General features: G+C 37.8%; 3 protein-coding genes and 1 long non-coding RNA gene across 7 annotated transcripts; 3 read left to right on the top strand and 1 right to left on the bottom strand.

The window, feature by feature from the left end:
* Positions 1-3080, bottom strand: LOC114149716 (uncharacterized). Its single transcript, XR_003596572.1, has 2 exons — positions 1197-3080; positions 1-471 (listed from the first exon to the last, which is right to left on the bottom strand). It is a non-coding gene; the product is annotated as an uncharacterized LOC114149716 (long non-coding RNA).
* Positions 3081-4264: 1184 nt separating this feature from the next.
* Positions 4265-10219, top strand: skor1b (SKI family transcriptional corepressor 1b). 2 transcript variants are annotated; one of them, XM_028025728.1, is made up of 8 exons: positions 4265-4498; positions 4802-6522; positions 6846-6939; positions 7052-7156; positions 7277-7336; positions 7806-7880; positions 9193-9267; positions 9627-10219. In XM_028025728.1, the coding sequence occupies exons 2-8, from the start codon at positions 4819-4821 to the stop codon at positions 9722-9724; spliced, it is 2211 nt and encodes a 736-aa protein (XP_027881529.1). In that variant the 5' UTR covers positions 4265-4498; positions 4802-4818; the 3' UTR covers positions 9725-10219. The 2 variants fall into 2 exon arrangements, with proteins under 2 accessions (XP_027881529.1, XP_027881538.1); XM_028025737.1 differs by having other exon boundaries at positions 4266-4498; positions 9630-10219.
* A 675-nt stretch (positions 10220-10894) lies between these two features.
* Positions 10895-21185, top strand: pias1b (protein inhibitor of activated STAT, 1b). The gene is made up of 14 exons (XM_028043897.1): positions 10895-10956; positions 12387-12819; positions 12997-13081; positions 13226-13273; positions 14113-14203; positions 14315-14449; positions 14547-14652; positions 16141-16214; positions 16439-16599; positions 17250-17383; positions 17476-17653; positions 17955-18091; positions 18227-18264; positions 19208-21185. The coding sequence occupies exons 1-14, from the start codon at positions 10933-10935 to the stop codon at positions 19532-19534; spliced, it is 1971 nt and encodes a 656-aa protein (XP_027899698.1). The 5' UTR covers positions 10895-10932; the 3' UTR covers positions 19535-21185.
* An 835-nt stretch (positions 21186-22020) lies between these two features.
* Positions 22021-27246, top strand: morf4l1 (mortality factor 4 like 1). 3 transcript variants are annotated; one of them, XM_028043928.1, is made up of 12 exons: positions 22021-22176; positions 23690-23736; positions 23848-23915; positions 24002-24088; positions 24232-24309; positions 24422-24447; positions 24555-24646; positions 24780-24881; positions 25278-25366; positions 25483-25655; positions 26625-26709; positions 26787-27246. In XM_028043928.1, the coding sequence occupies exons 1-12, from the start codon at positions 22137-22139 to the stop codon at positions 26869-26871; spliced, it is 972 nt and encodes a 323-aa protein (XP_027899729.1). In that variant the 5' UTR covers positions 22021-22136; the 3' UTR covers positions 26872-27246. The 3 variants fall into 3 exon arrangements, with proteins under 3 accessions (XP_027899729.1, XP_027899720.1, XP_027899711.1); XM_028043919.1 differs by having other exon boundaries at positions 24555-24664; XM_028043910.1 differs by having other exon boundaries at positions 24395-24447; positions 24555-24664.
* The last annotated feature ends 219 nt before the right edge of the window (positions 27247-27465 follow it).

The following is a 27465-nucleotide window of genomic DNA, read 5'->3' as shown; positions in this document are numbered from 1 at the left end:
TTTCTACATATTCCTTTTATTGCACTGTCGCACACGCAAAATTTACATCCCCACCATATAAAAGCAGCAAGAATGACAAAAATAAGTTTAAGAGATGCTTTTAGCAATCAAGAGTTACTTAAAAATAGTTAATACAAATTCTCACATTTGTTCACATTACATGCACAAACTTTAGCGGATTTTGTAGCTTATTTTACATGGAATACCAACATTGTAGTAAAGGGGAAGAAGAATGACACTTTCACACTTTTTTACACAGAAAATTCTGAACAGTGTAGTCCATGTTTCAAATCACCCCTTTTACTCTGACATCTCTAAATAAAAACCTATAGCCTTTAACAGTTGCATAATAAATGGAGTCCATCTGTGCATAGTTTAATCTCATTATAAATGCAGCTGTTGTGTGAGGGCCTCGGAGGTTTGTTGGTTGAGCAAACAGCATCAGGGAGACGGAAGAGCACACTGGAAGACCTGAGGTTTAGAGTGAGGTCAGGTTAGAAAACAAACAAAAAAGAAGCTCTAGGTGTCTTATACAGCCATGTTAAATTCATCAGTAAAAAATGACTGAGTATTTTGCAACTGCAAAACAAGAATTGCCAACATTGTTGGCAGCGTCATGCTGTCGGGATTATTTTCTTCAGAAGGGATAGTGACTTTCGTCACATAGCTGATGGGAAGACAAATATAGCTAATTAAATTGCAATAAAGCCTGTTATGGGGGCTTTGATTGAAAAACCTAAACATTAAACCCAGTGCTACAAGGGAATGGCTTAGGACAAAACATATATATTTGCTTGAATGGCATAGTCAAAGTTCAGAGCTAAATCCAATGAGAACTGAGAAAAATCTTCAGTGTGTACATGTGCACAGCTGGTAGAAAAGCATTCTAAAAGACTCAGTTTCAGTTCAACATGTATTGACACATTTGCAAGGTGCTGTGTTGATTTCTTTGTTTAATAAAGGAAAATAAATAATCTTCCCTCCAAACCACTACAGTTGTACACTTCATTCTCTTGACTTATGGAGGCTCGTTGTCAGCGAGACCCTTTCTAACATACCAGAAGATATTGCTTTACAGATAACCCTACTGGCTAATAAACTTTCCAAGTGTTTCAAAGTAATTTTTTTTTTTTTAGCAGTGGATGAGATGAAGCAAGGGAGGTTAACTTTGTCGAACCAAAAAGACGGTTGATTACCTCCAGATTACTGCCTTGAAGAGCTTCAGTTCAGCTCTGCATTACAAGGAAAGCTCAGAGAAACACGGCAGCATGTGTCCTTGCTCCTCTCCATGAATGCCCACACAAGGCCCCTGGATAGCACACACAGAGACTCACACACACACACTTACAAATAGTAATAATTGCAGAGTGATTGGCACAGCTTGTCCCATGCAGCCTCTGTCCCACTCTTGAAGGCTCTCCTCGGAGCACCCTCATTGTCACGCAGCCTTTTAGCACCTTTGTTCCGGCCTTCCCCCAGGACCTCACAGCTCACCATTGGCAGATGAGTCCCGCTCTGTGACAAAAGGGTCCCTGTGCTCAGTCTCATTTGATGCAGTGATGTACCCCACCCCACCCCTCTCTCTCGCTCTCTCTCTCACTTTCACTCCTTTTCGCTTTTCTCTCTTTCTCTCACACACATACATGCACACACACTAACCCGCTACACTCCACCTCCTTGGAAGATGAAATGTTCCGTTTAGCGGTGCACGATGTGGGGGTCAAGACCCAGGGGTGGGCTTTTAGGAGACAAATAAACATCCAAGCAGGAGAGGGGTGATGTCTTGTTTACGCATTAGCAACCATTTAGCAAGTCTTACTGTTTTCTCAACACCTCTCCTGTGGCCTCTCAAACAGCTGATCTTCCTCTTGCAGTTGTGCTTCGACATCTTAGAGTCACTTGTGCCGTCCATTCTTGCCTCTGATCAGCCATAAGTGACAAATCCTGCATCCTGACTCATTACGACATGAGAGCAAACAGGAAAGATCCAGAATAATTAGCCTGCAGCACATTTTCCTTAAAAAAAGCCTCCTGATTATTGTCACACCCAATCAGGAAAACATTCACACTCACAACTGCATCATTCTAACACCATCTAATGAGGTGATGACCAACCACTTGTTATAATTGCTTCAGTCTCCTTTTAATTTTCAAGCTTATTAATCATATGTAGGGTTATTTAAGAATGCATAAATTAATCTTAGATTAAAAAGCCTATCAAAGACTCAAAACAATTAAAGAGCAAGGTAAGATTTCCCCTGGGCTGCCACTTTTATTTTAATAGAGTGTTCAGGTGATTATCATACTTTGATGCAGCGCTGTGATTAATACAGAGACACTTTTAAATGAGCTGTTCTGCTTCACAGAGAGCTGGAATCAGCTCGCACCTGACACTAACCTCACTAAGTTATTTTCTTTTTCTTATGTTTTGATTTTTTGGGGTTTGTAGTTTTTTTTTTTTTTTTCTTCTTAAGTGCACATCATTTGCTTAGGAAAAATAATATCGGATTTATTGTCTTTTAAAATATAGGCCAATATTGGAAATGTATTCCTGAAGTGGATGACGTTAAGAATTGTAAAAAGGTTTATTTAGATTGTTTTGCGCACTTGAACTAGTGTTTAGTATCCTTGACCTTCATTTGGATTGATTCACGTCACTGACAATGAAACCCTGCGTTTTTACGATCCATTGCGCTGATGCCCCTCACTGATGTTCAGTGACGTTCAGGTGAAGGGCAAAGCTGTACTCCCATTAAATTTGTTCACATTTTCATCCGCCTGTTTCAAATTGTTTCTTTTCTTACACGGATTGTTTTCTTCTTTTTTTTCATAAATCAATTTAAAATATTCTGCTTCTTTCCCAAAAGCGAATGAGATTTGTAGATTGACATATGTGGAAATTATTTTAAAAACAAAACAACAACAAACCTGGTGCGGTTTACATTAATTACATTTGAATATTACGCTAATAACTTCTGAGTTAAATTCAATATGTTGGAAGCAAGGTTTTATTTATTTATTTATTTACTATAGTCGAGACCTGCAAATTCAAACATATGAGCCATAATTAATTATTTTACCCAAATTCCCACGAAAGTGTTTTTTAAAAAAATTATTCCAATCCAGTTTTACTTTTAAGGTCACAGTGCTGTATAGAATGTATGTGTTAAAGTTAAAATTGAAATTTGAATGTGTTTTTATGTATAGAATACATAAAAACATTACATTTACAAATGCTATAAGAAAAGGCACACAGAAATATGTATGCATTTTTAATTTTTGGAGTTTCTCATAAATTCACAATCCGCTGATCTTATCACCAGCAGTGTTTTCATCTAAATTTTGTACTGACTACTGCGGCAAGATGTTTTAACTTATTCTTTAACAAATATCTCATATTACTATTCATGTTTGAATATCACTTGAAAAATATAATAGGGTGACTATAATAATAATAATAATAATAATAATAATAATAATAATAATAATAATAATAATTTTATTTCAATTACTGCTCCAGCATTGCGTCTTCCCCCACTGAGTAAATAATTACGCACAAACTGTCATTGCTGTGTCCAGCTCTGTCCCGCTGGTGTCACTGAGGCCAAGCAGAACGTGTCCCGTTACCTTCATCAATATTATATCAGCGCCTGTCGCAGCGCGGGGGCCACATGAAAATGATTAACCCAAAACCTTTTATTGACTTTCAGGAAGTTTAAATGTCGGTCGCTGATGGCGCATTGTGTCTGATTCTTTTCTCTGAGCCGAGGGGGCAAAAACACCATAAAGCAGCTCACACAGAGGGAACCTCAGAGCAGCTGCTTAATATTATTCTCCGGGCACGAGTAGTTTGTAAACTGTGAATACGTGGGAACCCAGCACGTGACGGAGGCCTGCGCCAAGCATTCATCCACCACGCGCGTGACAATGTGTCAGAGGGGGGTCTGCTGTTTTAGTGAATCCCACATGCAGACTCCCGTTTATTCTATAAACAAATACACCCAATATTCGTTTGTAAAGAGCGTTTAACTTATATCGCTTCGAATAAAGTGCTTACTTTGTTTACTTAGCTCCTCTTAGAGTTCAGCACAGACCTTCAGGCTCACACCAAATCATCCTCATTGGTCATGAATCCATATTTAATGCGGGCTGCTCGTGGAAGTGGGAGTGTCTTGCCTTAAGTTTTGCAGTCACTTGATTGCTGTCGTTGTCGGTGGGGGTAAAGCGACTGTTAGGCGAGGAGGGGGTGGGGGGAGGGCGGTCTGTACTACAGTCTGCGTGCCTTGTGGACACCGCTGCTCCTGGTGGCGCAACACAAACCGTCCGCGCACACAGACCGCGCAGCAGAGAGACGGGAGGACACAGAGCAGGAGGGAGGCGTCCCGCTCCTAAAGCAAACATATTTGCAACCTCCAGCACAGACTTCTTAATATTTATCCGGCATTTATTCGATCACAGTCACTCGATTTCGGAGGTGATCTGAACAGGACCGTCAAAGGTGAGTTTAGGAGACCGATTTCTTGAGCACAGATACTGTCTGGGTGTCAGATGGAGGCTACTTTGGAAGCTGCACGCATGTCTTGTCATCTTTGTAGTTTGCAGGATTGAAACGCTCAATCATGATTGTAAGAATTAAAAAGTCATGGTAAAAAGAAAAAACTGCGTTGTAGAAATACTTGTGATAAAATACATACAAGCCGCGTAAAAAAAATCATAAGGTTTTTAAAAGCAAAAAGTCTTAATTAAAACTCTTGTAAAGACGTGTAGAAACTCGTGTCCAAATTAAATGTCATATTTGCAGCCTCCAGGTCTCCAAGGATGGACTCCATACCTACGGGACGAGACACCACTAGCTCTTCGCCAAACTCCAAACAAGAACTTTCCTACCCCAGTACCAACTTGAAACCGAACCAGGTCGGCGAGACGATTCTGTACGGAATACCCATCGTGTCTTTGGTGATAGATGGCCAGGAGAGACTTTGCCTTGCGCAGATATCAAACACGTTGTTGAAGAATTACAGCTACAACGAGATCCACAACCGACGCGTGGCCCTGGGCATCACCTGCGTCCAGTGCACCCCGGTGCAGCTGGAGATCCTGCGGAGAGCCGGGGCGATGCCAATCTCTTCCCGGCGCTGCGGGATGATCACCAAACGGGAGGCTGAGAGACTCTGTAAGTCGTTTCTGGGAGCGCACTCGCCTCCAAAACTTCCCGAAAATTTTGCCTTCGACGTGTCTCACGAGTGCGCCTGGGGAAGCCGAGGAAACTTCATCCCGGCCAGATACAACAGCTCCAGAGCCAAGTGCATCAAGTGCTCCTACTGCAACATGTATTTCTCCCCGAATAAATTTATATTTCACTCCCATCGCACGCCGGAGTCAAAGTACACGCAACCGGATGCCGCTAATTTCAACTCCTGGAGGCGACACCTCAAGCTGACAGACAAGAGCAGTCCCTTGGAGATCATGCACGCGTGGGAAGACGTGAAGGCCATGTTCAACGGGGGAAGTCGCAAGAGGACGCTGCCGGGGAGTGGATCTGGGTCCAACTCTCCTCTAAAGCTGCATGGGCCAAATCGATCCCGAGACTCGCCGGAGATCCCCGCAAAAATCCTCAGCTGTGAAGACACTCGGGGTGCTATGACCAGCGCCCGCAGCTACCCGGTCATTCCGGTGCCCAGTAAAGGCTTCGGGATGCTACAGAAAATCCCTCCGCCGCTCTTCCCTCATCCCTATGGCTTCCCTGCTTTCGGTCTGTGCCAGAAGAAGGATGACGGGATAATGGGAGAGCAGAGCAAAGCGGGGCTGCCTGGCGTCCTGTGGCCTGGCACCAAGGACAGCGCCTACCCCTCCTTCCCCATGTTCTGGCCCGCTGCGGGCCCGCTGCCCATGCCCCCATACGCACAGACTCCACACAAGCCCCCTCCTGAGCTGCTGTGCCCTAGGCAGACAGAGGTGGACATTTCCGAAAGCAGCGACCGCAGCACCAACACGTCCAAAGACAGCGTGGTGGACACCGACCGCTGCTCCAGCACCCAGTCCATACGTAACGAAGACGACAAATCCGGGGACGAGGGGAGGCCCACGGAAGGAATGAGCCTCCCGGCGCGGAAACTTAGCTACGTGTCCGCATTCAGGCCCGTCATTAAAGACGCTGACTGCATCGCCAAGCTGTACGGCAGCAGGGGCGCGTACAACGGCTGCCGCACCGGCTACTTATCACCTGATTTTTTAAGCGAGAGCTCCAGCTACCGGTCTGTGTCCCCGTGCGTGGACAGCGAGGGTGAGCCGGACGTAGACGTGGAGACGAACAGATCGCCAGAGGAGCAGGAGGATCCCGGGCCTCGGACTCCTCTTGGTTTGGCGCACAGCGCTTCACCGAAAGACTCAGAGTCCTCAAAGGGCGCAGAGGGAAGCGAGAATGAGGCGCAGAAAATGAGCCTGCAGGTGGCCCAGTCCTCTGACAGAGAGCTGCAGAGCAAACAGCTACCAGAGCACCACATAGCAGCACCTTTCACAGAAGTGAGCCGTTTTTAAATAAAATACTACATTAGATTATTATTATTTTTTTGCTGATTTTTAATTAATTATTTGTCTGTAGTTTATATTGTAGTCTGTAATTATTTGTCTGGGGAAAAAAGTAAAAAATTACTTTTTTTTCCCATGTGGAGGAAATTTGATAATAATTCAAAAGAAAAAAGAAAAAAACAATCACAAATAATCCAATTATTTTGAAATAAATCTAAAATAAAGTTTATCTGCGTGCATTTCAATCACATATTATTTTTATATTTCCTTTTACTGAATTTCGAATATTGTCCTGAGCTTGATTGCCTTTGCTTCAGGTTTACACACCGGACAGAGCTGAGCTGCAACAAAGGAGCAGCCCGTATCAATTCAGACCCACCAATTACCTGACGGCAGTACTGACTACAAACGGTAGATTTTTTTTTTTTTTCAATTTTAACTTTAAAAAATGCTGCAAAACGGCAAATAGATTATTTTTTACTTATATTCATTTAATTTTGTTTATTTGTTGTTTTTTTTCAAGACGAGAGCGCAAGTAAGGAAGAGCCGTCTTCCACAGTGGAGGAGATTGAAACAAAATCTTTTAATGGACAAAGCAGCGAGGAGAGCCAGCGAGAGCCGGATGAGGGTGAGCTCGTGAGAAAAAAAGTTTTTCTCTGTGCTAGAAGCTCTGTTTGAGTGTATGGATGCACGCTTTGTTTTCAGAATGAATAATCAAAATGTTGAAACTTAATTTGTGTGAATTTAGGCGAGGACGCGGCAGCCAGAGTTGCGCCGTTACGCAGAGAGCTCCAAAGTTTAGCAAAGGGTAAGATGACTGTTTTTTTTTAAAATCATTATTATTCTTAATAGTAGTCGTAGTAGCAGCAGTGTACTTTGAGTAATAACAATTAAATTTTCAATATTTTGTCATGATACAGATAAATTGAATCAATCTGAAACCAAATCATAATAATAAAAAAAAACAAACTAAAAACAAAAACGGGTATCTCGAACGATCCTTCAGGTTCAGCTTCATCAGTTTCTGATATCCTCAGATGCCCTCAACATAGGATGGGTTCTATTTTTGTGCCTTTATTTTTAGACTAACAGACTCGGGAAGCTGTGCTCTGAATTTTCATCCTAAGTGATAGTGATGAAGAAGATGATGATGATATTCTCTTCTCTTCGTCGTTGTGATTAAAAATAGAAAGCTGTCCTAGATGTAATGCAAAAGGCTCCCAGCGCCTGTTTCTCTGCTCCTCCACTAACGCTTCCTCTTTTGCCTGCTTTTTTAGAGGATCTGCAGAAGCAGCTGTTGGAACAAGTCGAGCTGAGGAAAAAGCTAGAACGCGAATTTCAGAGCTTGAAAGGTAAGAAGACACTTTAACGCAGCGATGATTTGGATTTCTGTCTTCCAACAAGTGCAAAAGATTTATTTTAGGATTTATAATAAAACAATACGTTTTTTCTTTTTTCTTTTTTTGTCACTGACATGGATTGGGTTTTAAAACTGTTAAAATGTGTTATTGGAATTACGTACATCAGAAAAATGTATATATTCCCATACTGGCTGGTTCTCAAACTATTACAAATCTATCCACACATAAGAAATTCTGGGTGAAATTAATAAAAAAAAAAGAAGATTTTAATGACAAAAATAATAGCACTGTATTTTCCTCTAAAATATTTGCAAATTCTGCAATGTTCTATTTTTTCTGTGAAAAAATTACCAAACCAAATACCATTTAAAAGTGGTTTTGTGCTATATTCTTGGAGAAGAAACAGAAACTGTTGAACTTCTATTGCTTTTCCAGTAAAAATAACGAACGTATTCAGCCTCTGCGAAACACATCGATTAAAGAGGGTAATTCTGATCTTTAAAATTGCTTTATAATGTGCAAATCTTTTAGCACCATTAAATCGCTTTGGTAAAAACTTAAACTGCTCTTATAATCTGATCTGACCAGAGCGGTTATTTTTCTGTCCTTATTTTATTTTGTTGAACTCTGCTCTAATAACATGTAAATATTGCTTTTCCTCATATGTGATATTATGCATTGTTTCAAACTCTAAAGTTAGAGTTATTCAATCACTCTGACTAAAGGATATATTTTATGCAAACGACAACAAAAACACTACAAGTTTATCAAAATCGCAACATTACACCAAATGTGATTTTTTTTCTCCAAATTTCTTCGAATTCGCTGTAAACATGATCTTCTTTCTAAATAATTCCTAATAATACATTCGTCTACCATTTTATAAGATAAATCTATAATTAAATATAGACATGTGACATTTCTGACCAGTGTTCATTAACAAAACACTCAAAATTGTGTTAACGCGAATTTGACGTTGGTCACAGTTCAAAAGACTTTTTGTAGCTCTTGCTTGGGAACAGCGCCCTCTATCTGCTGTTTAACGGTCTGACAATGCATAGTTGCAATCCGGCTTACCCAAGCTTCTTGTTTTTTAAAACCTAAAATGATAACAAATACGTTAATAAAGTGTGAAACAAACGTAACTATATGCTTATTAGTGTTTTTTAATTGTGATTTATTTTGATTGACTGAAGTTATGTTTTGCTTCTTTAGCTCTTTTTTTTCTTCCTGTCTTCCCTTCTTTCTTTCTTTCTTACGTACGAGCGGAACACCAAATTTAATGTTGACTTTTACTTCATAGATAATTTTCAAGATCAGATGAAAAGGGAGCTTTCCTACAGGGAGGAGATGGTGCAGCAGCTTCACATCGTTAGAGGTGAGAAAAATAAAGCAAATGAGAAAAAAAAAAAAAAAAAACTCACAGCAGAAGTGTTCAAAGATATGTGCGTAATTTACACTTCAGCTCAATTTGCCCCATTCTGTTTGCCCCATTCTTGTACACTTACAAGAATTTAATTTACAAATAAGATCTATTGCGTCCTGTCTCATGGCATACCTGAGATATATTACCCTCAAAGCAATGATCAGTCCGCCAACAAAAAACGTGAATTGCTTCATCATATGGTCTTTTAAAATGTCACTCAACCATCTTTTATTGTGAATAACAGACATTGCGTATCTATGATTTTCAGGAGCCGTTTGCTTGTGCACTATTGATTGTTTTTCTCCTTCTAGAAGCTCACGACGCTTTACACCATTTTTCCTGTAAGATGTTAACTCCTCGCCACTGCACGGGATCCTGCACATTCAAATCTCCTCTGCTGCCGCCTTGAGTACTGGACATATTTATTTGTAAGGCAGATGATGGGTGAAAAGGATCCACCGCTTGTGTTAAACACCAGAGTTTGGGGGGGGGAAAATTAAGTGGAATATAAACATCAGCGGAAAGATGGAGGAACTGAACTGAAAACAGACCAACTTGTAATTATTTGTAAGATTGGGGAAAAAAAATGTATTACCACCCTCAGTATTTATGAAACCTTCCTACATACGTTGTAATTTGTTTTATTAAAATTATGCCATCAACTCATTTCATTTTTGTGGCAAAGTGCAATGACAGTGAATGTCCTATCTTGAAATTAATTATCTACGTTTTATTTTTGTTCAGAAACATTTTTCCTCTTTTTTCCTCTATTATAAATAAGTCGGTTATTACTTTTTGTCTTTTACTTTTTTTTTTAGGTCAGTCACTCACATTGGATTTAATGCACTTTAAATGAGTCACGGGAAATTACAGCAAAATCCACTGGTTGGTAGTTGTATTTGTTTTTAACGAATGGAAAAACACATAATTTAGAGGAGGAAATCTGTGCATCTGCGTCCATATATTATAATAAGAGTAGATTATTTGTCCCTGTAACATTTGTTTTCATTGTTGAAGAATAAATCATTTTATTGAAGAAATGTGGCACATTTTGGCGTCGGTGTGGTAATTACTTGCAGTTCTTTGTATTTTAATTTCTAAAATAAACCCAATAATAATATCCTGCGCAAGTGCTGCTTTATTAGACTCAAAATAATCAATATGTTGCTGATTGGTCGAAGTAAGTTTTCACTTGTAGCTATATTGTGGCACCGTAAAGTAACATAAAATGAGCCAATATATTGATTTTTTTTTTTAACTAAAAGAGTCACCCAGCGTTCTACGTTTTCGTCTGTTAGTATCCTAAAAATCGTAATATTTTCACCTATTTATCACTTCTCATAACTAATGAGATGTCTATTGTTCAGTTTATCAAAAACAATTAGTCATTCATTATCAATGTATGATGATTCCGACAAATAATAATCAATTTTAGTTTAAAACTATTTAACCACTAACACTTTCCTTGGTGTGTCCGTTTTATTCGATTGTACTTTCGTTCATAAAAACATGCGAGTGTTTACTAGCGTTGCAACAGCGCCCCCTTCTGGGATTCGCAGAACAACATTCAGTCCCTTGAGGGAGATTGTGTTGCGCATGCGCACCTAATGTAACGAGATGGCGGAGAGTGCGGAACTGAAGGTAAACCTGCTCTGTCTATTAGCTTGCCGAGTAGATGTTTCAGTCACTGAAACTTGAATTTTAAGGCCACATCACTCTTGGTATTCGACAGCAAAGAGCTGAGTTGGGTTGTTATGAAAGTATATGATGAATAAACAGCTGAGCAGAAGGAACCAGAATACCGTTAGCTTGCGGCTAAGCTCGTTAGCATTAGCTTTGTTATTGTTGCCGACGTTCCCGTTAGATTTCCCCTGCGGTTCTCCTGATCAAAATCTAATATATCGCTTTCATTACGGATTGAACCGTAACGATTGTCAGTGTTTTAAAATCAACAAAGCAGCAGTTTCGGCTACCTTTGATTATTTTTACACTACTGTTCGAACGGTTATCTGTTGAAAAATGGGCCATGTCTATTCCCTGGAAGAGAAGCGCACGTTAACTTGAAATATTGCTTCCTTTTTTGTAGGAATGGTAGTCTCTGATAGCAAATCTTGTTATATTATAATGCTTGGGAAGTATATCTATTTAAAAATACATCGCGAAGGTTAAACATGAAGAATTTGGTTTCTTTTTGGGCAAATGACAGCATCGCATAGCCAGTGGGAGCTAGAGTATGCTAACTAAATCTGTTATCTTCCTCTCCATCCTTTTTTTGTACATTGTTATTGTACCCTCCGTATGATAAGTGCTTTCTTTAATTTAATGAAACCAGACTTATATGTGCAGAAATGCTGCTCCTGCTTTATAATAGACATTTACTGTGACATAATTGTAGCTGTTAAGCGACATTTATTTTTTGGAGAAGAAAAAGGAAGCTTATGCATTGATAATAAAACAGCTGCTATTGTTTGTATAACGTACAAAACATTCTTTCAGGCTGGGTCTAAGGTGTTATCAGAGTGTTTACATCTAGACTCGTTTCCTGATGAAACAGATAAAGTAATCCAGGTTTATAGTAATCTCAGAATTGTTTAAATTCACATATCAATAAGATGACATATCCAGAGATTAGAATATGCTAAATTGACCTTAATCGTCTGTGACTGGTCATTGGCAGGACAAATATTTAAAAGGCTATGTTTTTTTTAACCTTATTCATTACATGCATCAAAACTATTAACTCACTACATCTTTGATCTCAATGCATTACCCAATAACATGTACTATAATGATCTTTTGAAGGAGTTCAATAAAAATTAGTTAAAGCTTAGATGCATATGCTTTGAAGCTAAAGTATGGATAATCTGATCATTTCTTTCAAACTACTACCTCTATATTAAATTGGGCAGGAGAAGGCTGATGGAAACATCTGTGTTTTAGAAATGTTTCATATTAAAGAAAAAAAAGTGCTACAGAATATTTGATAGAGGTAGTAGTTTCATCGTGGAGTAGAAAACTGCGTTTTCCCAGTTTTTATAGATCCTTTTCCCCACTCTTCATTTTTCCACCAGCAAATGGTAATGAGCCTTCGAGTTTCTGAGCTCCAAGTGTTGTTGGGCTATGCAGGACGGAATAAGCATGGGCGCAAACATGAACTTTTGACCAAAGCTCTCCACCTACTCAAGGCTGGCTGCAGTCCTGCTGTGCAGATGAAGATCAAAGAACTCTACAGACGGCGGTTCCCAACCAAAATGGTTTCGCCAGTGGACCTAGCTCTTCCTGTTGTTCATTCTGCGACCAGCTTGCCCACTGGTCTCGCTCAGCTAGGATTCGACGGCCACAGCTCTCCTTCATCACTGCTGCCTGTTTCTCTTCTCGGACCTAAGCATGAGCTGAGTCTGCCTCACCTCTCCTCCGCCCTGCACCCTGTACACCCTGACGTCAAGCTCCAGAGATTGCCATTCTACGATGTTCTAGATGAGCTCATTAAGCCAACAAGCCTGGGTGAGTCCACAAGCAGCTACTCAGCTGTGTTTATAGTTATAACATTCCTCCTGCTTGAGCATACCAGTGAAGCTTTGAGATCACAGGTACAGCTAAACAATGAGTCGTGAGAAGCGTGCGTAAAAAACTCTTTGTAGCTTCTTGTCTGACTTTGTGTTTCTGGCTTCTTTCTCAAAGTTTCAGACAACAGTCAGCGCTTCCAGGAAGCATGTTATGCCTTTGCATTAACACCACAGCAAGTTCAACAAATTAGCAGCTCAATGTAAGTGAGAAAATTGCCTGCAGGAAAAAAATAGCCGAAAGGCACAACCAGTGAATAGTGCCGCTGCTATTTCAACGTGTAAAATTCCTAACTTTGAATTTGTTTTTGTTTTTGTGTAATAAACTGTTGATTCTAAATTTTCAGGGACATATCTGGGACCAAATGTGACTTTGCTGTTCAAGTTCAACTAAGGTATTTCCAACACACACTTTATTTTGAGTATCAGTCTAGTGTTTGATATATTTCTACTTTAAGCTCTGGCTCTAAACATACAAAAACAATAACAGCATCACTGAAATCCTGTTTGTCATTTCAAGTGCCATTTAAAACTGTTCATACATCTGGCACTTTTCTACATTTTGCCATTTTATAAACCAAAAAATCAGAATCCATTAGTTTAGTAAATAAACAAACACCATCCTGAAGACTAAGAAGCGTACCAGACGGGTCAGGAAATAGTTGCAGAGGAGTTTAAAGCGGAGTTGAGTTGTAAAACAATATCACAAGTGTTGAAGACGGAGGAATGTTTAGTTCTCTGCCTGAAAATGAAGCATGCGATAACTCCAAACCTACTAAAAAATGGCTGTCCACTTAACCATTGAGCCAGGAGAGCGTCAATCAGAACAACAGACAGCACAGTAACTCTTGAGGAGAAAATCTGTTGATGGAGGCATCCACTCCATAAATCTGATCATTATATGGAAGAGATGAACGAAGAAAAACACTGATGAAAAGGTTTTTGAGAAGTCCCTTAGCCTTTTTGTGCCTGACAGTCTGAAAACTTATGGTTTAAAAGTATCCCATTTTACATTAGTTTCTCACTAAGTGACACATTTCATTTTGGTAAAAATACTCTCATCTCACTATAAACAGCAATAAAATACATTTTCAGGAAGTGCTCTACCTGTGTCACAAAAGAAATCTTATATTATTGAAGTAAACCTTGTTTACAGTGGAAATGTTAGCCTACTGGAATCCACTTGCTTAAGACATTTGTTTAAACCTTAATCAATGATTTTAATCATTTTCAGATTTTGCTTATCAGAGACGAGCTGTCCGCAAGAGGACCATTTCCCCCCCAATTTGTGTGTGAAAGTTAATGGCAAACCATGTAATCTCCCAGTAAGTCTAAGCCTTACTTTACTATGGTTTAGTGTTTGTGTGTTTTCTTTTTAATTTGCTACTGTGAAACAAACACCATGTGTGTTTATTTGTTTTTTTTTCTGTTTGCAGGGATATCTCCCTCCCACAAAAAATGGGGTGGAACCAAAAAGGCCCAGCCGTCCTATAAACATAACGTCTCTTGTCCGGCTATCTACCACTGTCCCCAACACTATTGTGGTGTCTTGGACATCAGAAATTGGAAGGGTGAGATTACTGTGTCAGAATGTTGAGAAATAATAATAATGGAACAATATGTGAGCCGTCTGCATGACATTTGTGGGTTTTTTTTTTTTGTGGTCAGTGTTTTTCTATGGCGGTGTATTTGGTAAGACAGCAGTCATCTGCAGTGTTGTTACAAAGACTACGGGCCAAAGGGATTAGGAATCCTGACCACTCAAGAGCCTTGAGTAAGTACACACTTTGCTTAATAGTAAAAAAAAATGTTGGGTAATAGAAACAACTTACTTTAAAGCCATATATGAGCAGCAAATTTATCAAAGTATCAAATTTTGAGTTTTTCTTTTGTTTCAAATTCTGGTCTTGTTTTGAAAGCCAAGAAAGGCTTATTGTGGATTATGAATGTTGCTGGTGCAGAGTACAAGAGCACTCTGAGGCTCATCACAAGCTTTTAAGTCTTTACAAAACCATATTAGGTATTCAGTTTTGCATTGAGAAAATATCACAAATTGATGTCAAACCTTGTTTATCCTTTGAAAAGAATGTGATTTTAATGTTCTATCATGCACACTTGTGTGCAATTTCAGCCAAGTTAAGGTAGATTAGATGTGACGGTGTCATAATGGATTCTATAGAAGAGATGGCATTTTTTTTTAATGACAGCACAAAAGGTTTAAGAAGACCTTTTTCAGTTTTAATTAAAAGTGTCTGTGCTGTATTAGTGGTGTGATTGTGATGTGCTCCACTGACAAAGACTTATTCCATAAATTCATAATTATAACTTTCAGTCATTGTTTACGTCCAGTTTTACTGTGTCTTGTTTCTTCTGGTGCTGTTTTATGACCAGATGAAACATAAAACTGGTCATAAAACTATGACATAATTAAAACATAGTCATAAAACTATGTCTTAACTATGTCTTAAGTAATTGACGTAAAATTTGGATAAAATGTGACTCGACCGTTCTGGCTGTAGACATTTTGACAACAATTGAATACATGTCTGATTTAGTACCACATATGGAAGTGGTACAAATAGTTTTTTTGTGTGCGAAAAGATTAGAATTGGGCTGCTCAGACTTCCATGAAAAAGTCTAATATAGGTCGGATGTGGTGAAAAATATCAGATTTGGGTCGCATTTGCCTGCTGCATGAATGCAGCCATTGTTCTTTCTCTGCTTCAACACACCTGAGTCAAATAATGAGGTCAGTAGCAGGACTGGAGAAGTTTACTGCAGACTGAAGAGGTAACTCAGCTGCTTGACTTGTCCTGTATTGGACCAGAGACATGTCTAAATTTGGCAGGATGAGGCCTGGATTTAAAGACCCCCGCTGTAAACCTTCAAAGAAAAACACATCAAAACCGCTTGAATTTTAAGAACACATTAAAGAGGAATGAATTTAAGCCATATTTTACATTGTTTACATAAGATAGGTCTGTTTGTAAATGTTAAAATGAACCATCCTCTGTCTCTGAACCTTTCTTCACAGTGGCTTTGAAGATCTAGAGTTCCTTTAAAGTGGCATATACAACATATGCTTACTGTATCTATACTACTATATGATTTCAGTTGTTTAGTGCTCGTTTTTGTTGCTTTAATCCATCTAAATGTTAATCTAACTTCATTGTTCACTGAAGGTTACATAAATTTGCTTGTGGTAAATATAGATGGCTAAGTACATGTTTAACCTTTTTGTTTCTCTCTTTCTATCTGACAGTCAAGGAGAAACTGACAGCGGATCCAGAGAGTGAGATAGCGACCACCAGTCTACGAGTTTCTCTCCTTTGTCCTGTAAATACTCTTCAGTACTATCCTGCTCATTTTAAGTCTTTGTGATCACAATAGGGTTTTAATTTAAAAAGGAAATTATTTGTGCTGTGTAACATAGTATAATAAAGAGAAGGAGAGAGAAGGAGAGGGGGTATTAAAGAACCAAACCTTGCTTTTTGGGGTTTATTATTAGGAGTCGGTCATACTTTATTAACTGCTGCTTTCTTGTGTCTCTCTTTGTACAGCTGGGAAAGATGAGGCTGACCATCCCTTGCCGATCAATGACATGCTCACACCTACAGTGCTTTGATGCTACACTTTATATCCAAATGAACGAGAAGAAGCCGACATGGGTGTGTCCGGTTTGTGACAAAAAGGCACCATATGAGCATCTTATTATAGATGGGTGAGTGTCATCGTAATTCATGTCAACTCTTCTAAAATTTGGTTTAAAATATCTGTTACGACTAGAATACCCTATCCCCTCAGTTTTGTTCTTAAAACTTAAAATATTGTTTTTAACTCCACATCCTATTAGATTATTTCTGAAAAGGATAATTGTGCTGCTAACTGCGGAATATTTTCATTATCTTCAGAATGTAAGAAGCACTTTTCCATCTAAAGTTTGTGTAACGTGTAACCTGTTGTATCATTTTCGAAAAACATGTTTATTGCAATATTATTGTTGAATATTCCAGGGATTATTTCAGCTGAGATTAATCCAAATAATCCCAACTTCTCTCTTTCTTTTCCCTCACTAAATTGCGGCCATCGTGGTCATGAAGATACAATCCATCAAATCAGCCAAATAAATTATTTACGTCATAGACCATTAATGTATTGGGCTCCAGTTATAACAACCTCTTCAATATTGCAACAGAAATTGCACTGTTGTATATAGGGATATTGCACCGGATATTACATTTTAACATATTGTTCAGTGCTACTAATAAATATATATTGTGTCTTGATGGAAGTTGATCGAAATTGTGATGAAAGTTAACATTTTGGGTGAAGTTTGTGTCAGAAGTGTTTACAGGTTGCTTGTTTTCACAGGTTGTTCATGGAAATCCTGAACAGCTGCTCTGACTGTGACGAAATCCAGTTCAAGGAAGACGGAAGCTGGGCCCCCATGAAGTCAAAGAAAGAAGTTCAGGAGGTGTCGGCTTCCTACAACGGCGTGGACAGCGGTGTGTAGCTCAAGCTTTCCGCAGCCTCACAATCCAATATCGATCCACGAACACAGAGTGAGGTTTCTTTCTTTTTGCTTTTCTGTGGGTAGATTTGTCTAGAACAGACTCGCATGAGCATAAACGAGGGTCGTCTAACGACAACAACAAGAAAGTGGATGTGATTGATTTGACACTGGATACCTCCTCAGAAGACGAGCAGGATGACGAGCCGCCTCCGAAACGGGTCTGTCCCTCGCTCTCTCCGGTCTCCCCGCCTCCAAACAAAGGGTAAGCTTCAAAATCACTTTGTTAGTTTTTGTTTAGAAACATCTCGAAAGTTAGAAGATAATCAAAAAAATGATTTATTTTAGTAATTTAACTCAAGGAGTGAAACTTATTTACTGGCAAATAGTGATATATTTCAAGTAGACATTTTGGTTAATGTTGAGGATTACAGTTTATGGATTAATACACATCTAGTGAGTTTCCCTTTTAGCATTGAAAATACTGAAAATACTTTACGATTCTTTTAATTTAGTGAAATGCACATGAAATATCTCTGATTTTGTGCTGCATTGTCTGTAATCAGAGTGTTGAACCTGCACAGCCAAGCTTCACCCGTGGCCAGAACTCCCAGCATGCCCCCTGTGGAGAGCAGCTACATTCCTCCTCCGCCTCCTCTTATTCAGGATTACCGCCACTATTATCACACAAGCGATCTGCCTGGTAAACCTGGTGCTTTCCCTTCATTTCACTTAATCAAATCAACTAAAAAGTGTATTTTCAAGTAATTTTACCGCTTCTTGAGTCAGAGTACTATTAAAAAGGTGAATAAAATTTTATGTTTTATTTTTTTTACAGATCTGAATTTTTTCTCCTTCCTCCAAAGTGACAATCAGGTACGTTATTTATAAATTTTCCTCTTACATCACTGGATTGAATGATGTTGACAGGTGAAAGCAAAGAAATGTGTTTTATTCTGTTTAATATATTATTTAAATGATTCCATGATGATACCTTATACATTATACATGTTTCAGTAAAAATCATTTTGCGAAGTAAAAATGTAATTTTTATCATTTCATAGTGTTGGCAACTTTTATCGGTTTTGTTGTTTTGTACCCATCAGAGGGACTTTTAAGAGCTGCTTGTGATATTGATAAATTAAAAAAAAAATTATCTTTTCATAGACTACTCTGGGTCAGTTCATTCAAATATGTAATAAAGGGAAAAATTAACTGACATTTAATACCGCTCTGAAAAAGCAATTGCCTCATAAATATAATAAGTGGTTGAGCCTCACTTGGTGGTGACAGCTGTCATCAGCTGGAAAATTAGCCTTCTTACATCATTGTGGCGAGATTTTGACTCAGAGTTAGTTTGCAGATTTTTTGCAATTTAGCTACATTGGAGGTTTTCAGAGGAAGTTTGAAGTCATGCTACAATATTTACATCTAAATCAGATTCAAATCCAGGGGTGTGTTTTTATTTTTTCATACAGGTCCAGGTTGGTTTGGAAAACCTTTTTTTCCTCATAATAAATGAAAGTGATAGTATCACTTTGTTTTATATTAGAACCTGTTTGACTTGAAATATCTCTCTTTAATAATAGAATGAAAGATATTTCAAAATATTTTCACAGAACTACAAGTACATGAGTATGAAACAGTTTATAGGCATGAAATAGACGCAAGAACTGAAATGGCTATGTGATTTGGCAAAGCAGCAAATTGAGCCAACCCCACTAAAACATTGAGTTAAACTTTACTTCATGTCGTATGGCTTGCACTGTGCGTTGCTCTACTGATGATGGCTAACAATGCCTCCTCTGTGTCCTGGAAGCATTACAACATGGTGATGGCTGCTGCAGCGGCCGCATCAGCGTCTGCCCCAGAGGACCACGACCTGCTCCTCAACCGCTTCCTGCCCTACAGCTCCTCCCAGATGCTACGGGAGCAGTCGGCCACTCCTGGGGGCAGCACCCTTGCAACCGCCAATGGAGGCAGCAACAGCGGCAGCACCAGCAGTTTGGTGTCTTCCAGCAGTCTACGGGAACGCGAAAAGGAAAGAGACAGCCACGGCCTTTCTGGATTGTCACGGTCCTCTATGGAGGCAGCGGCGGCGGCGGCCATTTACGGCTCCTTATCTGACGTTATCTCTCTTGACTAGATCCATGTCGAACTGAATCATCAAAAATTCGAGAGACCTTGAACAGGAGTTCTTTGTAAATATCGAAAGTGGAAGATGAAAGAATACAGTGCTATGTACAGAGAGGAAAAATCTATTTTCAATTTTACTTATCATATGTATATAAACTTGGGACGCTTCTTGTCCAGTGCGTTACTTCCGTTGATATTTTTGTGTGAATACTGAAGACTTTTTCCACACCTCTTCATGTGGTCTTTGATTATATTGTAGCTTTTGTACCTGGTTTTTACAGTTTGTTTCGATATTTTATGTCAACGGCATTATTTCAGCATACATGCACAGTCCCCAGGCAGTCAACACCAAACGGGACATATTTAGAATATAAAGAAAACAGGCTTGTTGTTGATGAAAGGTGAGCCTCAGCAACACGGGAGAATGTGTAGCACTTTATGTTCTAAATGGTGTCATCTTTGTCATAATGTTTTGACAGCAGAAAGATTGGCCATTTGTTTTATTTTTGCCATCATTGTACATTTATTTTCTTAACACATTCATGCTGTGGTTGTTATTTTTAAATAATTATTTATGATGTAAGTTATATTAGGTGTGTGCTATTTTTGAAAGAAGCATTCCTATGCCTCTTGGAACTGTTGCCACTAGAAATGCAGGAGAGAGTGCACGATCCTCGTGTTTCATTACTGCGCTTTTTCTCTTCTTGCTCATCTTAATCGAATCAAAGAACAGTAAATCATGTTTTATTGCTCAAACTCTGTAATCTACACCTTAATTGGGAGAAAGTCAGGTTGATCAGACTGTTTCAGTGTGTGAATGAAGGGCACTGGTTCAGCTAGCACTCACTATTGGACCTTTATATATGGTAGATATAAGTACACACACACAAACTTGAAAAAGTTATTTTCTTTAATGTATAACTGTTTATTTTGTGTTACTCAAAACTTAATACAAACTAGACAGAAGTGATCAGTTGACAAATTTCTGCTCCACATACAAGACATGGCTAGTTTCTGGTCAATTTGAAAGGCTATAGCTGTTTATTTTTATTTTTATTTTTTTTAGTTTAAGTTAATTACATTTCATTATGTTGATGTTTTATTATAGCACTTGTTTCCTTTTGTTTTCGTGCATCGAATCTGTGTGGAGCAGTTAAGCATTACAGTTCCCAGTTAGTTGAATTCAGCTTTCTCTGTCTGCTGGTTACCTGCAAGCTCACCTACTTGAGTGCTATGCGATTCTGTAGTGAGGCCACAGGATACATAGTCTTTTTTTTTTTTTTTTGGTGTTTAATGTATTTGCAACAGCCTTCAAGATTACTGTGATAGTTTAGGCTTTGAGTGAATCACAACATACATTTTGGCCCAGAGGTAAAACAACTTTAAAGTCATTATGAATGCCTCCCTTTTTGTTGCTTTTCTCCTTGACTTGTCTTTACGATTAGGTTTATTTATTATCATATATACTTTCTGCATTGGTTTGATTCGTGAATATGCATTGCTGTCATTATATGTGATATTTCTTTTGTAATTATATAATTATTGCTATTTAAAAATATCACTGTTGCTTGACATGCATTGTAACATTTTTAGTTTCTGTCTGTTTTGCTATAAGATGATGTCAATAACTCAATAGACGCTTTGATCATTTTGAAAAGAGATGAGATCTACTGTGCTGATTGATATTGGTAAGGATTTAAGCCTGTAGAAAATAAACAAAAGGTCTTTGCAGGCTTAGTAGTTCTGTAAAGATTCCTCAGTTACATGAGGCATTAAAGAACATTTCACATCATTTTTAAATAATTTACACAAGTAAAGCAATTGGTTGTCTAACATTTTAATTATAATCACTAGTTTGGCTGTAGCTGCTGGATAAAAAAGTTTCTAACTTTGGATAGGGGTAAAGAATATTAAAACCTGAAGTCATTTTTAAGTGAACTTTAATGTCCACCACTTTGTGCTTTTATAATGTGAGAGACATTCATTGACACCTCTGGTCAAAATGTTTAGACCTAAGATAAATTTATGTTTTATTGCAACAGTATATTAGGGAAGCGCTTAGTCTTCTCAATTAATGGAGGAACTTTCTTATTTTCACATTCTCTTTGAGTTTGTGATTATAAGAGGTAGGGTGCTTTCTCCATCTAACTTCACAGATTTTGTTAAAGAATGACATCTGGATATTTGTGTTTAAACCTGTGTTTATCTGTAAGAGATAAATGGGTTTCAAAAAATAGTAAAGAGATGGCATTTGCTTGACTTTATAGTACGATACACAGGTTTGATTGATAGTTTATAAAATAGGCAAACATCATTCTAAGATGTTGCATTGGTGGGTTAAAGATATAAGATTAGAAAGCCAGGATTAATAAAGAAAAATTTTACTTTACTTTAAGCAGTTCACTTGTGAAGTCCTCATTATTCCATCCTTTTCGTTTAACATTTTGCACTTTCATCCCAATAGGTGGCGGTTACGTACCTTATGCTGGTTGCCAACCATCAAAAAACATCCACAGAAGAAGAAGAAGAATGACGTCATTGGATAGCGGCGCCGAGGTGGACTGGAATGGGACCTGAAGATTTTTCCCAAATTTTGATAGCTTAATCCATGAATGGCGCCGAAACAGGACCCGAAACCTAAATTTCAAGAAGGTATGCAGTTGTTTGTTTTGTCGTATTATTTCGTGTGAGTTTCTGTTCGCTTTAAAGCGCCTAAATATTGCAGTTGTTGGAGGTGGAGCGGTTAGCCGTCATTGTTGTTACAATAAAGACAGAACGGGTTGTTATTAATTAGATTTGGTAGTTTTAGCCGTGTGTCCATGACTTCAATAAAGCTTCTGATATAGAGTGCATTGTGTTAATTTTAGAGTTAGTTTGAACTTCATTCAGATAGCGTTAGCTACTGAGAGACTTCACCGCCCACCTCTGACAGTATTTTACCAAGCTAACCGTTAGCTCAGATCTTGCTAACTTTAGTCTTTCTAACCATTGTCTATTGTTGCTATTTTGAATATATGTACATATAGATTGTATTACAGGGTTTGTTTTATGGAAAAGCGAACTAAGCTAGGAATGCCACGCTTACTTACAGCTGAAAAATCCGTACTTCAGAGCAGAAGTACCCGCCAAGAACCGAATTGTTTTGTTTGATGGCTTGCCATAAATTTCATCATATCAGCTTGGAAGAATATACATATAAGACGAGTAACTGTTTTGAAAGTTAAAGCTAAAATCAAGATAAATGCATTTTTTTTCTGATGAAGTACAGTGTACGGAAGCCCAGAATGACCATATTAGTTATTTGCAAGATTTAAAAAAAACTACAACCTGAGACTTTTTTTTTTTACTTCCGGTATATTTCTTCCAAACTAAAAGCCGGACCAAACAAGCAACCAAAAAATTATGCATTGCAATCTTTGTCAATTGTTTTTTCTTTTGACTGGTTTCGGTCAATACTTAAATAACTTACTCAGGTCTAAAGAGCAAGTGAAAAGTTTGTTTTGTACACAATTTTCTGAATTTTTGTAACTTCCGTCTGGCCCAATAAGTAAAATGTCTCTCGGCCCTTCTGAGCGCTGACCATTTCGTTATTTAGTTGTGTTGGTTGTTTTAATGCTTAAATTAATCAATTAATGTCTGCTTGGATATATTTATTTCCACAATGACAATCAATTAACTAAAGTAATCATTACATATCTATCTTTAATTTAACCAAGAGTACTTTTGCTTGTCTGCATAATCCATAGCAATACTTGACACAGTGGGTAAGACACTTTTTATACATAATGTAGATGGGCAGAGCCAAAATAACAACATGTTGCTATTAAATGGGGACACAGCTTGGCAAATTGCTCCAGAACCTCCATAAGATCACAAATAAATGACACAATGATCTGGACTCAGTTCAGTTTCCTTTGCTTGAGTCAGAAATTAGATACAAATATTTTAAGTCATCTTTTCTTTTTTTGTTGCTGCATGGTTTTTTTAGGAACTAAAAAATGTAATGTAAATGAAAAAGAAATCTTAGAAACATAATTTGTAGGGCCATAAGAAAATAAAAATGTTTGTCAGGCGCTAAAACATGTCCTTTCCCTGTTATTGTTTTCCAATATTTGTGTGTGTGAAGCTTCTTCAGTGGAACTTAATTGTTTTGTCTCCAATGCAGGTGAAAGAGTGCTGTGTTTTCATGGGCCATTGCTCTACGAAGCTAAGGTAGGCCACCTTAGTTAAACTATTCTTATAAACACCATCTTGATGTTTTTTTTGTTTTGTTTTTTGGGGTTCTTTTTCAATGTTGACAGTAATTGGTAATTCTCTTTGCAGTGTGTTAAGATTAGTATCAAGGACAAACAGATCAAATACTTCATTCATTACAGTGGTTGGAATAAGAAGTAAGTGTTCATCTCAGATAATAAATGCCTAAACTTGCATATTTCTAACAGTGGCTTAAGAACTCAAATCATATTTTCTCTTTCAGCTGGGACGAATGGGTTCCTGAAAGCAGAGTACTGAAGTATGTGGACAGCAATCTTCAGAAACAGAAAGAGCTTCAGAGGGCCAATCAGTAAGTCCACTATGATGTCATGCGTTCAATCTTTTCCGTTTGATTTAATCCGTTTTGTTTTCTCTCCTTAATCGTCTGTAAAATTCTCATTTCATCAGAACCACAGGTTCTTGATTAACAAAACTTTTGTTTTCTCAATTTAGAGACCATTATGTAGAAGGGAGAATGAGGGGAGCTGCACCGAATAAGAAAATCCCTGCTGCATCGCAGAAAAATGATGTGTGAGTGATTGTGCCATTATGTTGTTGTTGTGTTTTTTTTTTTTCATCTCATCTTTTTTTTTGTTTTTATCAAACTTTATAACAGAAACCTGAGTTGTATGTTTTTTCCCAGGAAAACCAAAAAGAACAAACAGAAGAGTGAGTATATATGTTGCTTTACTCTTAAATATTAAAAAGTATTTAAATTCAAAAAGTTGATTTTCCCCTGCATTAGACGTGTTAGTTAAATAAATGTGTGTTTGCAGCTCCTGGAGCAGGAGAGGGAACAAGTTCAGGAGGAGATCCAACTCATCCTCCCAGGAAGAAGAGAGCACGAGTTGACCCAACTGTTGAGAGCGTAGGTCCAGGATTTCATGTAATAACTACGTTCAGAACCTAAAACCAACATATTTTTGATCCTTTAAGGACATCATTCATGTAAGGTGCACAGATGAAACAATGTTTTGTTTCGTTTCTTTCCTTCTACTTAGGAGGAAACCTTTATAAACAGAGTTGAAGTTAAAGTAAAAATCCCAGAGGAGCTTAAACCATGGCTTGTGGATGACTGGGATCTGATTACACGTCAAAAACAGGTAAATAATCAACATTTTGTCATATTTCCATTTAGAGTTCTCACCACACTTGTGGTGCATTTGGTAAAGAGTCTAGTAAAGAAGACCCTTTTAAAAGTTCGTGATTCCAGTTTCTTTAATCATTTAATCACAGAGGTTATGGAAGAGAGAATATTTCTCAGAATCACATTTTCAGCTATTTAAATAAATTTTTTTGTCTGTCTTTAGATATGGACAGATTTAGGTAGGTGGCTGTATTTCCCCCAGATGGATAAATAATAAATAAAAATAGATAAAACCAGAGTGAGATTATGCTGCAGCAATAAAAGAGCATTTTTTTAAGGCTTTTAGGAGTTCCACTAAGTAAGCCACAGAGAGAAGCTTCTAACAATCATGTTTGAATTTGTTTGTCTTCAGCTTTTTCACCTTCCAGCCAAAAAAAACGTTGACGCTGTCCTCGAAGACTATGGAAACTACAAAAAATCAAGAGGAAACTCTGACAGCAAGTAAAGACTCACCTTCATCTTATTTTATTTCCAGGATTTGTTTCATAGCCAGCTCCAGAAATGCCATGCGAAACCTATGTCTTTACCGGTGCAACTTGTTTTCCTTCAACACTCAGGGAGTTTGCTGTGAATGAGGTGGTCGCCGGTATCCGTGAATATTTCAACGTCATGCTGGGGACGCAACTTCTCTACAAATTTGAGCGGCCTCAGTACGCAGACATCCTGGCTAACCACCCCGACACAGCCATGTCTCAGATCTACGGCGCGCCTCACCTACTCAGACTTTTTGGTAAACACTCAAAACAAAAGAGTCTTTATACAGAATTGTTGTGAATAGCAGCAGTCGACAAAAGTAAATAATTCAGATGCTTCAACTGCATCTCAAATGCTGTTAGGCTCAGTTTCATCTCCTACATTTGGGTTGAGAGATTTTGAGAAGAATTAAATTGACAATGTGTTATGTTAGTTTAAATAATAGAGAGAAAGATTAGTTTTTTTTATCTAGCAGAAATAATATTTCAGTCTTCCGTCAGTTGACTACTTACATGCCTTTTGCCTCATTGCTGATATCGTAACTTATTACTGAAATACTGAAAACTTATTACTGAAATGTGATATTTATCATCAGTATTATATTTTTTTCTATGAGTATTTATAGGAAAACAAAATGAATGAAAAATGGTGATCAAATGTCAGACGGGACAGAATTTAGGCCATAAATAATTTAATTATTATTTTTGCATGTCATAATAAGTTAATAAATGTGTTTCTAATTGTTTTAGTGATGGTTTTTTGATATCTAATCAAAAATTAAATGCAATTAGAAATTATGTTAGAAGCGGTATATGATCATTTAATCTGTTTTTGAGTTTTGTTATAGTTATTTGCAGCAGTGCAATTTGTAATAATTTAAAGTGTTAATGTTACTCATCACGTAGATCAAAACGTGATTGGTTGTCCTCCATAGCAACCATCCCCACTGATTGGTGGATGGTGATATCAGATAAATTCACAATGTTGCAGCATAAGACCATGAAATTTACATTAACAATTATGTTTAAACAAGCTTGTTTTGTGAATGTAATGCATATTTTAGGTAATACCATTAATAAAATATATAGTAAATAAATGCAGCATTTTTTTTCAATGTCTATAAAATATATTCCATTTGACTCAAATTTTAATAATTTAGTTTTGGCACTTTTGTACCTCTTTATTCAAAAATCAATTCAAAGGTTCTGAATTGTTGTTTTGACAGTGAGAATTGGGGCTATGCTGGCATACACTCCCCTGGACGAGAAGAGTCTTGCGCTGCTTCTCAGTTATCTACAAGACTTTCTCAAGTAAGTACTGGTAACTAATTCAACAAGCCTTCAAATGAAGAATCTGCTGCATAAACGAGTGTTTGTTTCTTTTTCAGATATCTCGTTAAGAACTCTGCGTCACTCTTCAATGTAAGCGACTATGAAGTTGCTCCTCCAGAGTATCATCGAAAGGCGGTCTAAATTTTATTTTATTTTTTAGTTAGATCTGAGACCTTTGTGTGTTAAAGATCAGAAAACTCTTTCAGTTGGAAAAAAAACCTTATTTGAAGCACAGATTTTGTAACATTATTTTTGCTCTCAGAAGAATCACATGTGAATAAAGTTGGGTTATTTTTGTTTGTTTGTTTTTCCAAGAGGAACGCTGCTGAGAACATTCCCCCCCCGTATTCTTATGTTTTTGATTACCACTTTTTTGTTTACTTTGTTTTTTTGTCTGAGTCTAATCAACAAATTTGGACATGACTGTTTTTTTCTTCTATTTCCTGACTTGAAACAGATACTGGTTACAAACGTCCTGGAAGCAGTTATTTTCTAATAAAAGTCTTTCATTCGTTACCTGCTATGCTGTCTTTTGTAGTCCCACTTGGTTTGTTTGACTTTCACTTTGCTATTTCTTATTTAATTAAGCTGACATCTAGTTATTGTTAGTAGCACCTGTCTACCAACTTGAAATATTGACTATAGTTTATTAGCTTTCTGTGTCTAGAGATGGAAGTTTTGTTCATTGTCTTGAGGAAATTAGCTCAAGCTGAGTCAGTTTGGTTAGAGGAAGTG

The sequence above is a fragment of the Xiphophorus couchianus genome, chromosome 2 (genome assembly GCF_001444195.1).
Source record: "Xiphophorus couchianus chromosome 2, X_couchianus-1.0, whole genome shotgun sequence".
NCBI lineage: Eukaryota > Metazoa > Chordata > Actinopteri > Cyprinodontiformes > Poeciliidae > Xiphophorus > Xiphophorus couchianus.
The sequence above is the reverse complement of the archived record's forward strand: the minus strand, read 5'-3'. Positions and strand labels throughout refer to the sequence as shown.

Excerpts from the sequence above, each read along its gene's own strand:
- skor1b (XM_028025728.1), top strand. The coding sequence starts at position 4,819 with ATGGACTCCATACCTACGGGACGAGACACCACTAGCTCTTCGCCAAAC. Across the intron at positions 7,157-7,276 it reads CCAGCGAGAGCCGGATGAGG|GCGAGGACGCGGCAGCCAGA; the intron begins GTGAGCTCGTGA and ends GTGTGAATTTAG. Across the intron at positions 9,268-9,626 it reads GCAGCTTCACATCGTTAGAG|AAGCTCACGACGCTTTACAC; the intron begins GTGAGAAAAATA and ends TTCTCCTTCTAG.
- pias1b (XM_028043897.1), top strand. The coding sequence starts at position 10,933 with ATGGCGGAGAGTGCGGAACTGAAG. Across the intron at positions 14,653-16,140 it reads TGACCACTCAAGAGCCTTGA|TCAAGGAGAAACTGACAGCG; the intron begins GTAAGTACACAC and ends TCTATCTGACAG. Across the intron at positions 16,600-17,249 it reads GAGCATCTTATTATAGATGG|GTTGTTCATGGAAATCCTGA; the intron begins GTGAGTGTCATC and ends TTGTTTTCACAG.
- morf4l1 (XM_028043910.1), top strand. The coding sequence starts at position 22,137 with ATGGCGCCGAAACAGGACCCGAAACCTAAATTTCAAGAAG. Across the intron at positions 24,089-24,231 it reads GAGCTTCAGAGGGCCAATCA|AGACCATTATGTAGAAGGGA; the intron begins GTAAGTCCACTA and ends TTCTCAATTTAG. Across the intron at positions 24,882-25,277 it reads TGATTACACGTCAAAAACAG|CTTTTTCACCTTCCAGCCAA; the intron begins GTAAATAATCAA and ends GTTTGTCTTCAG.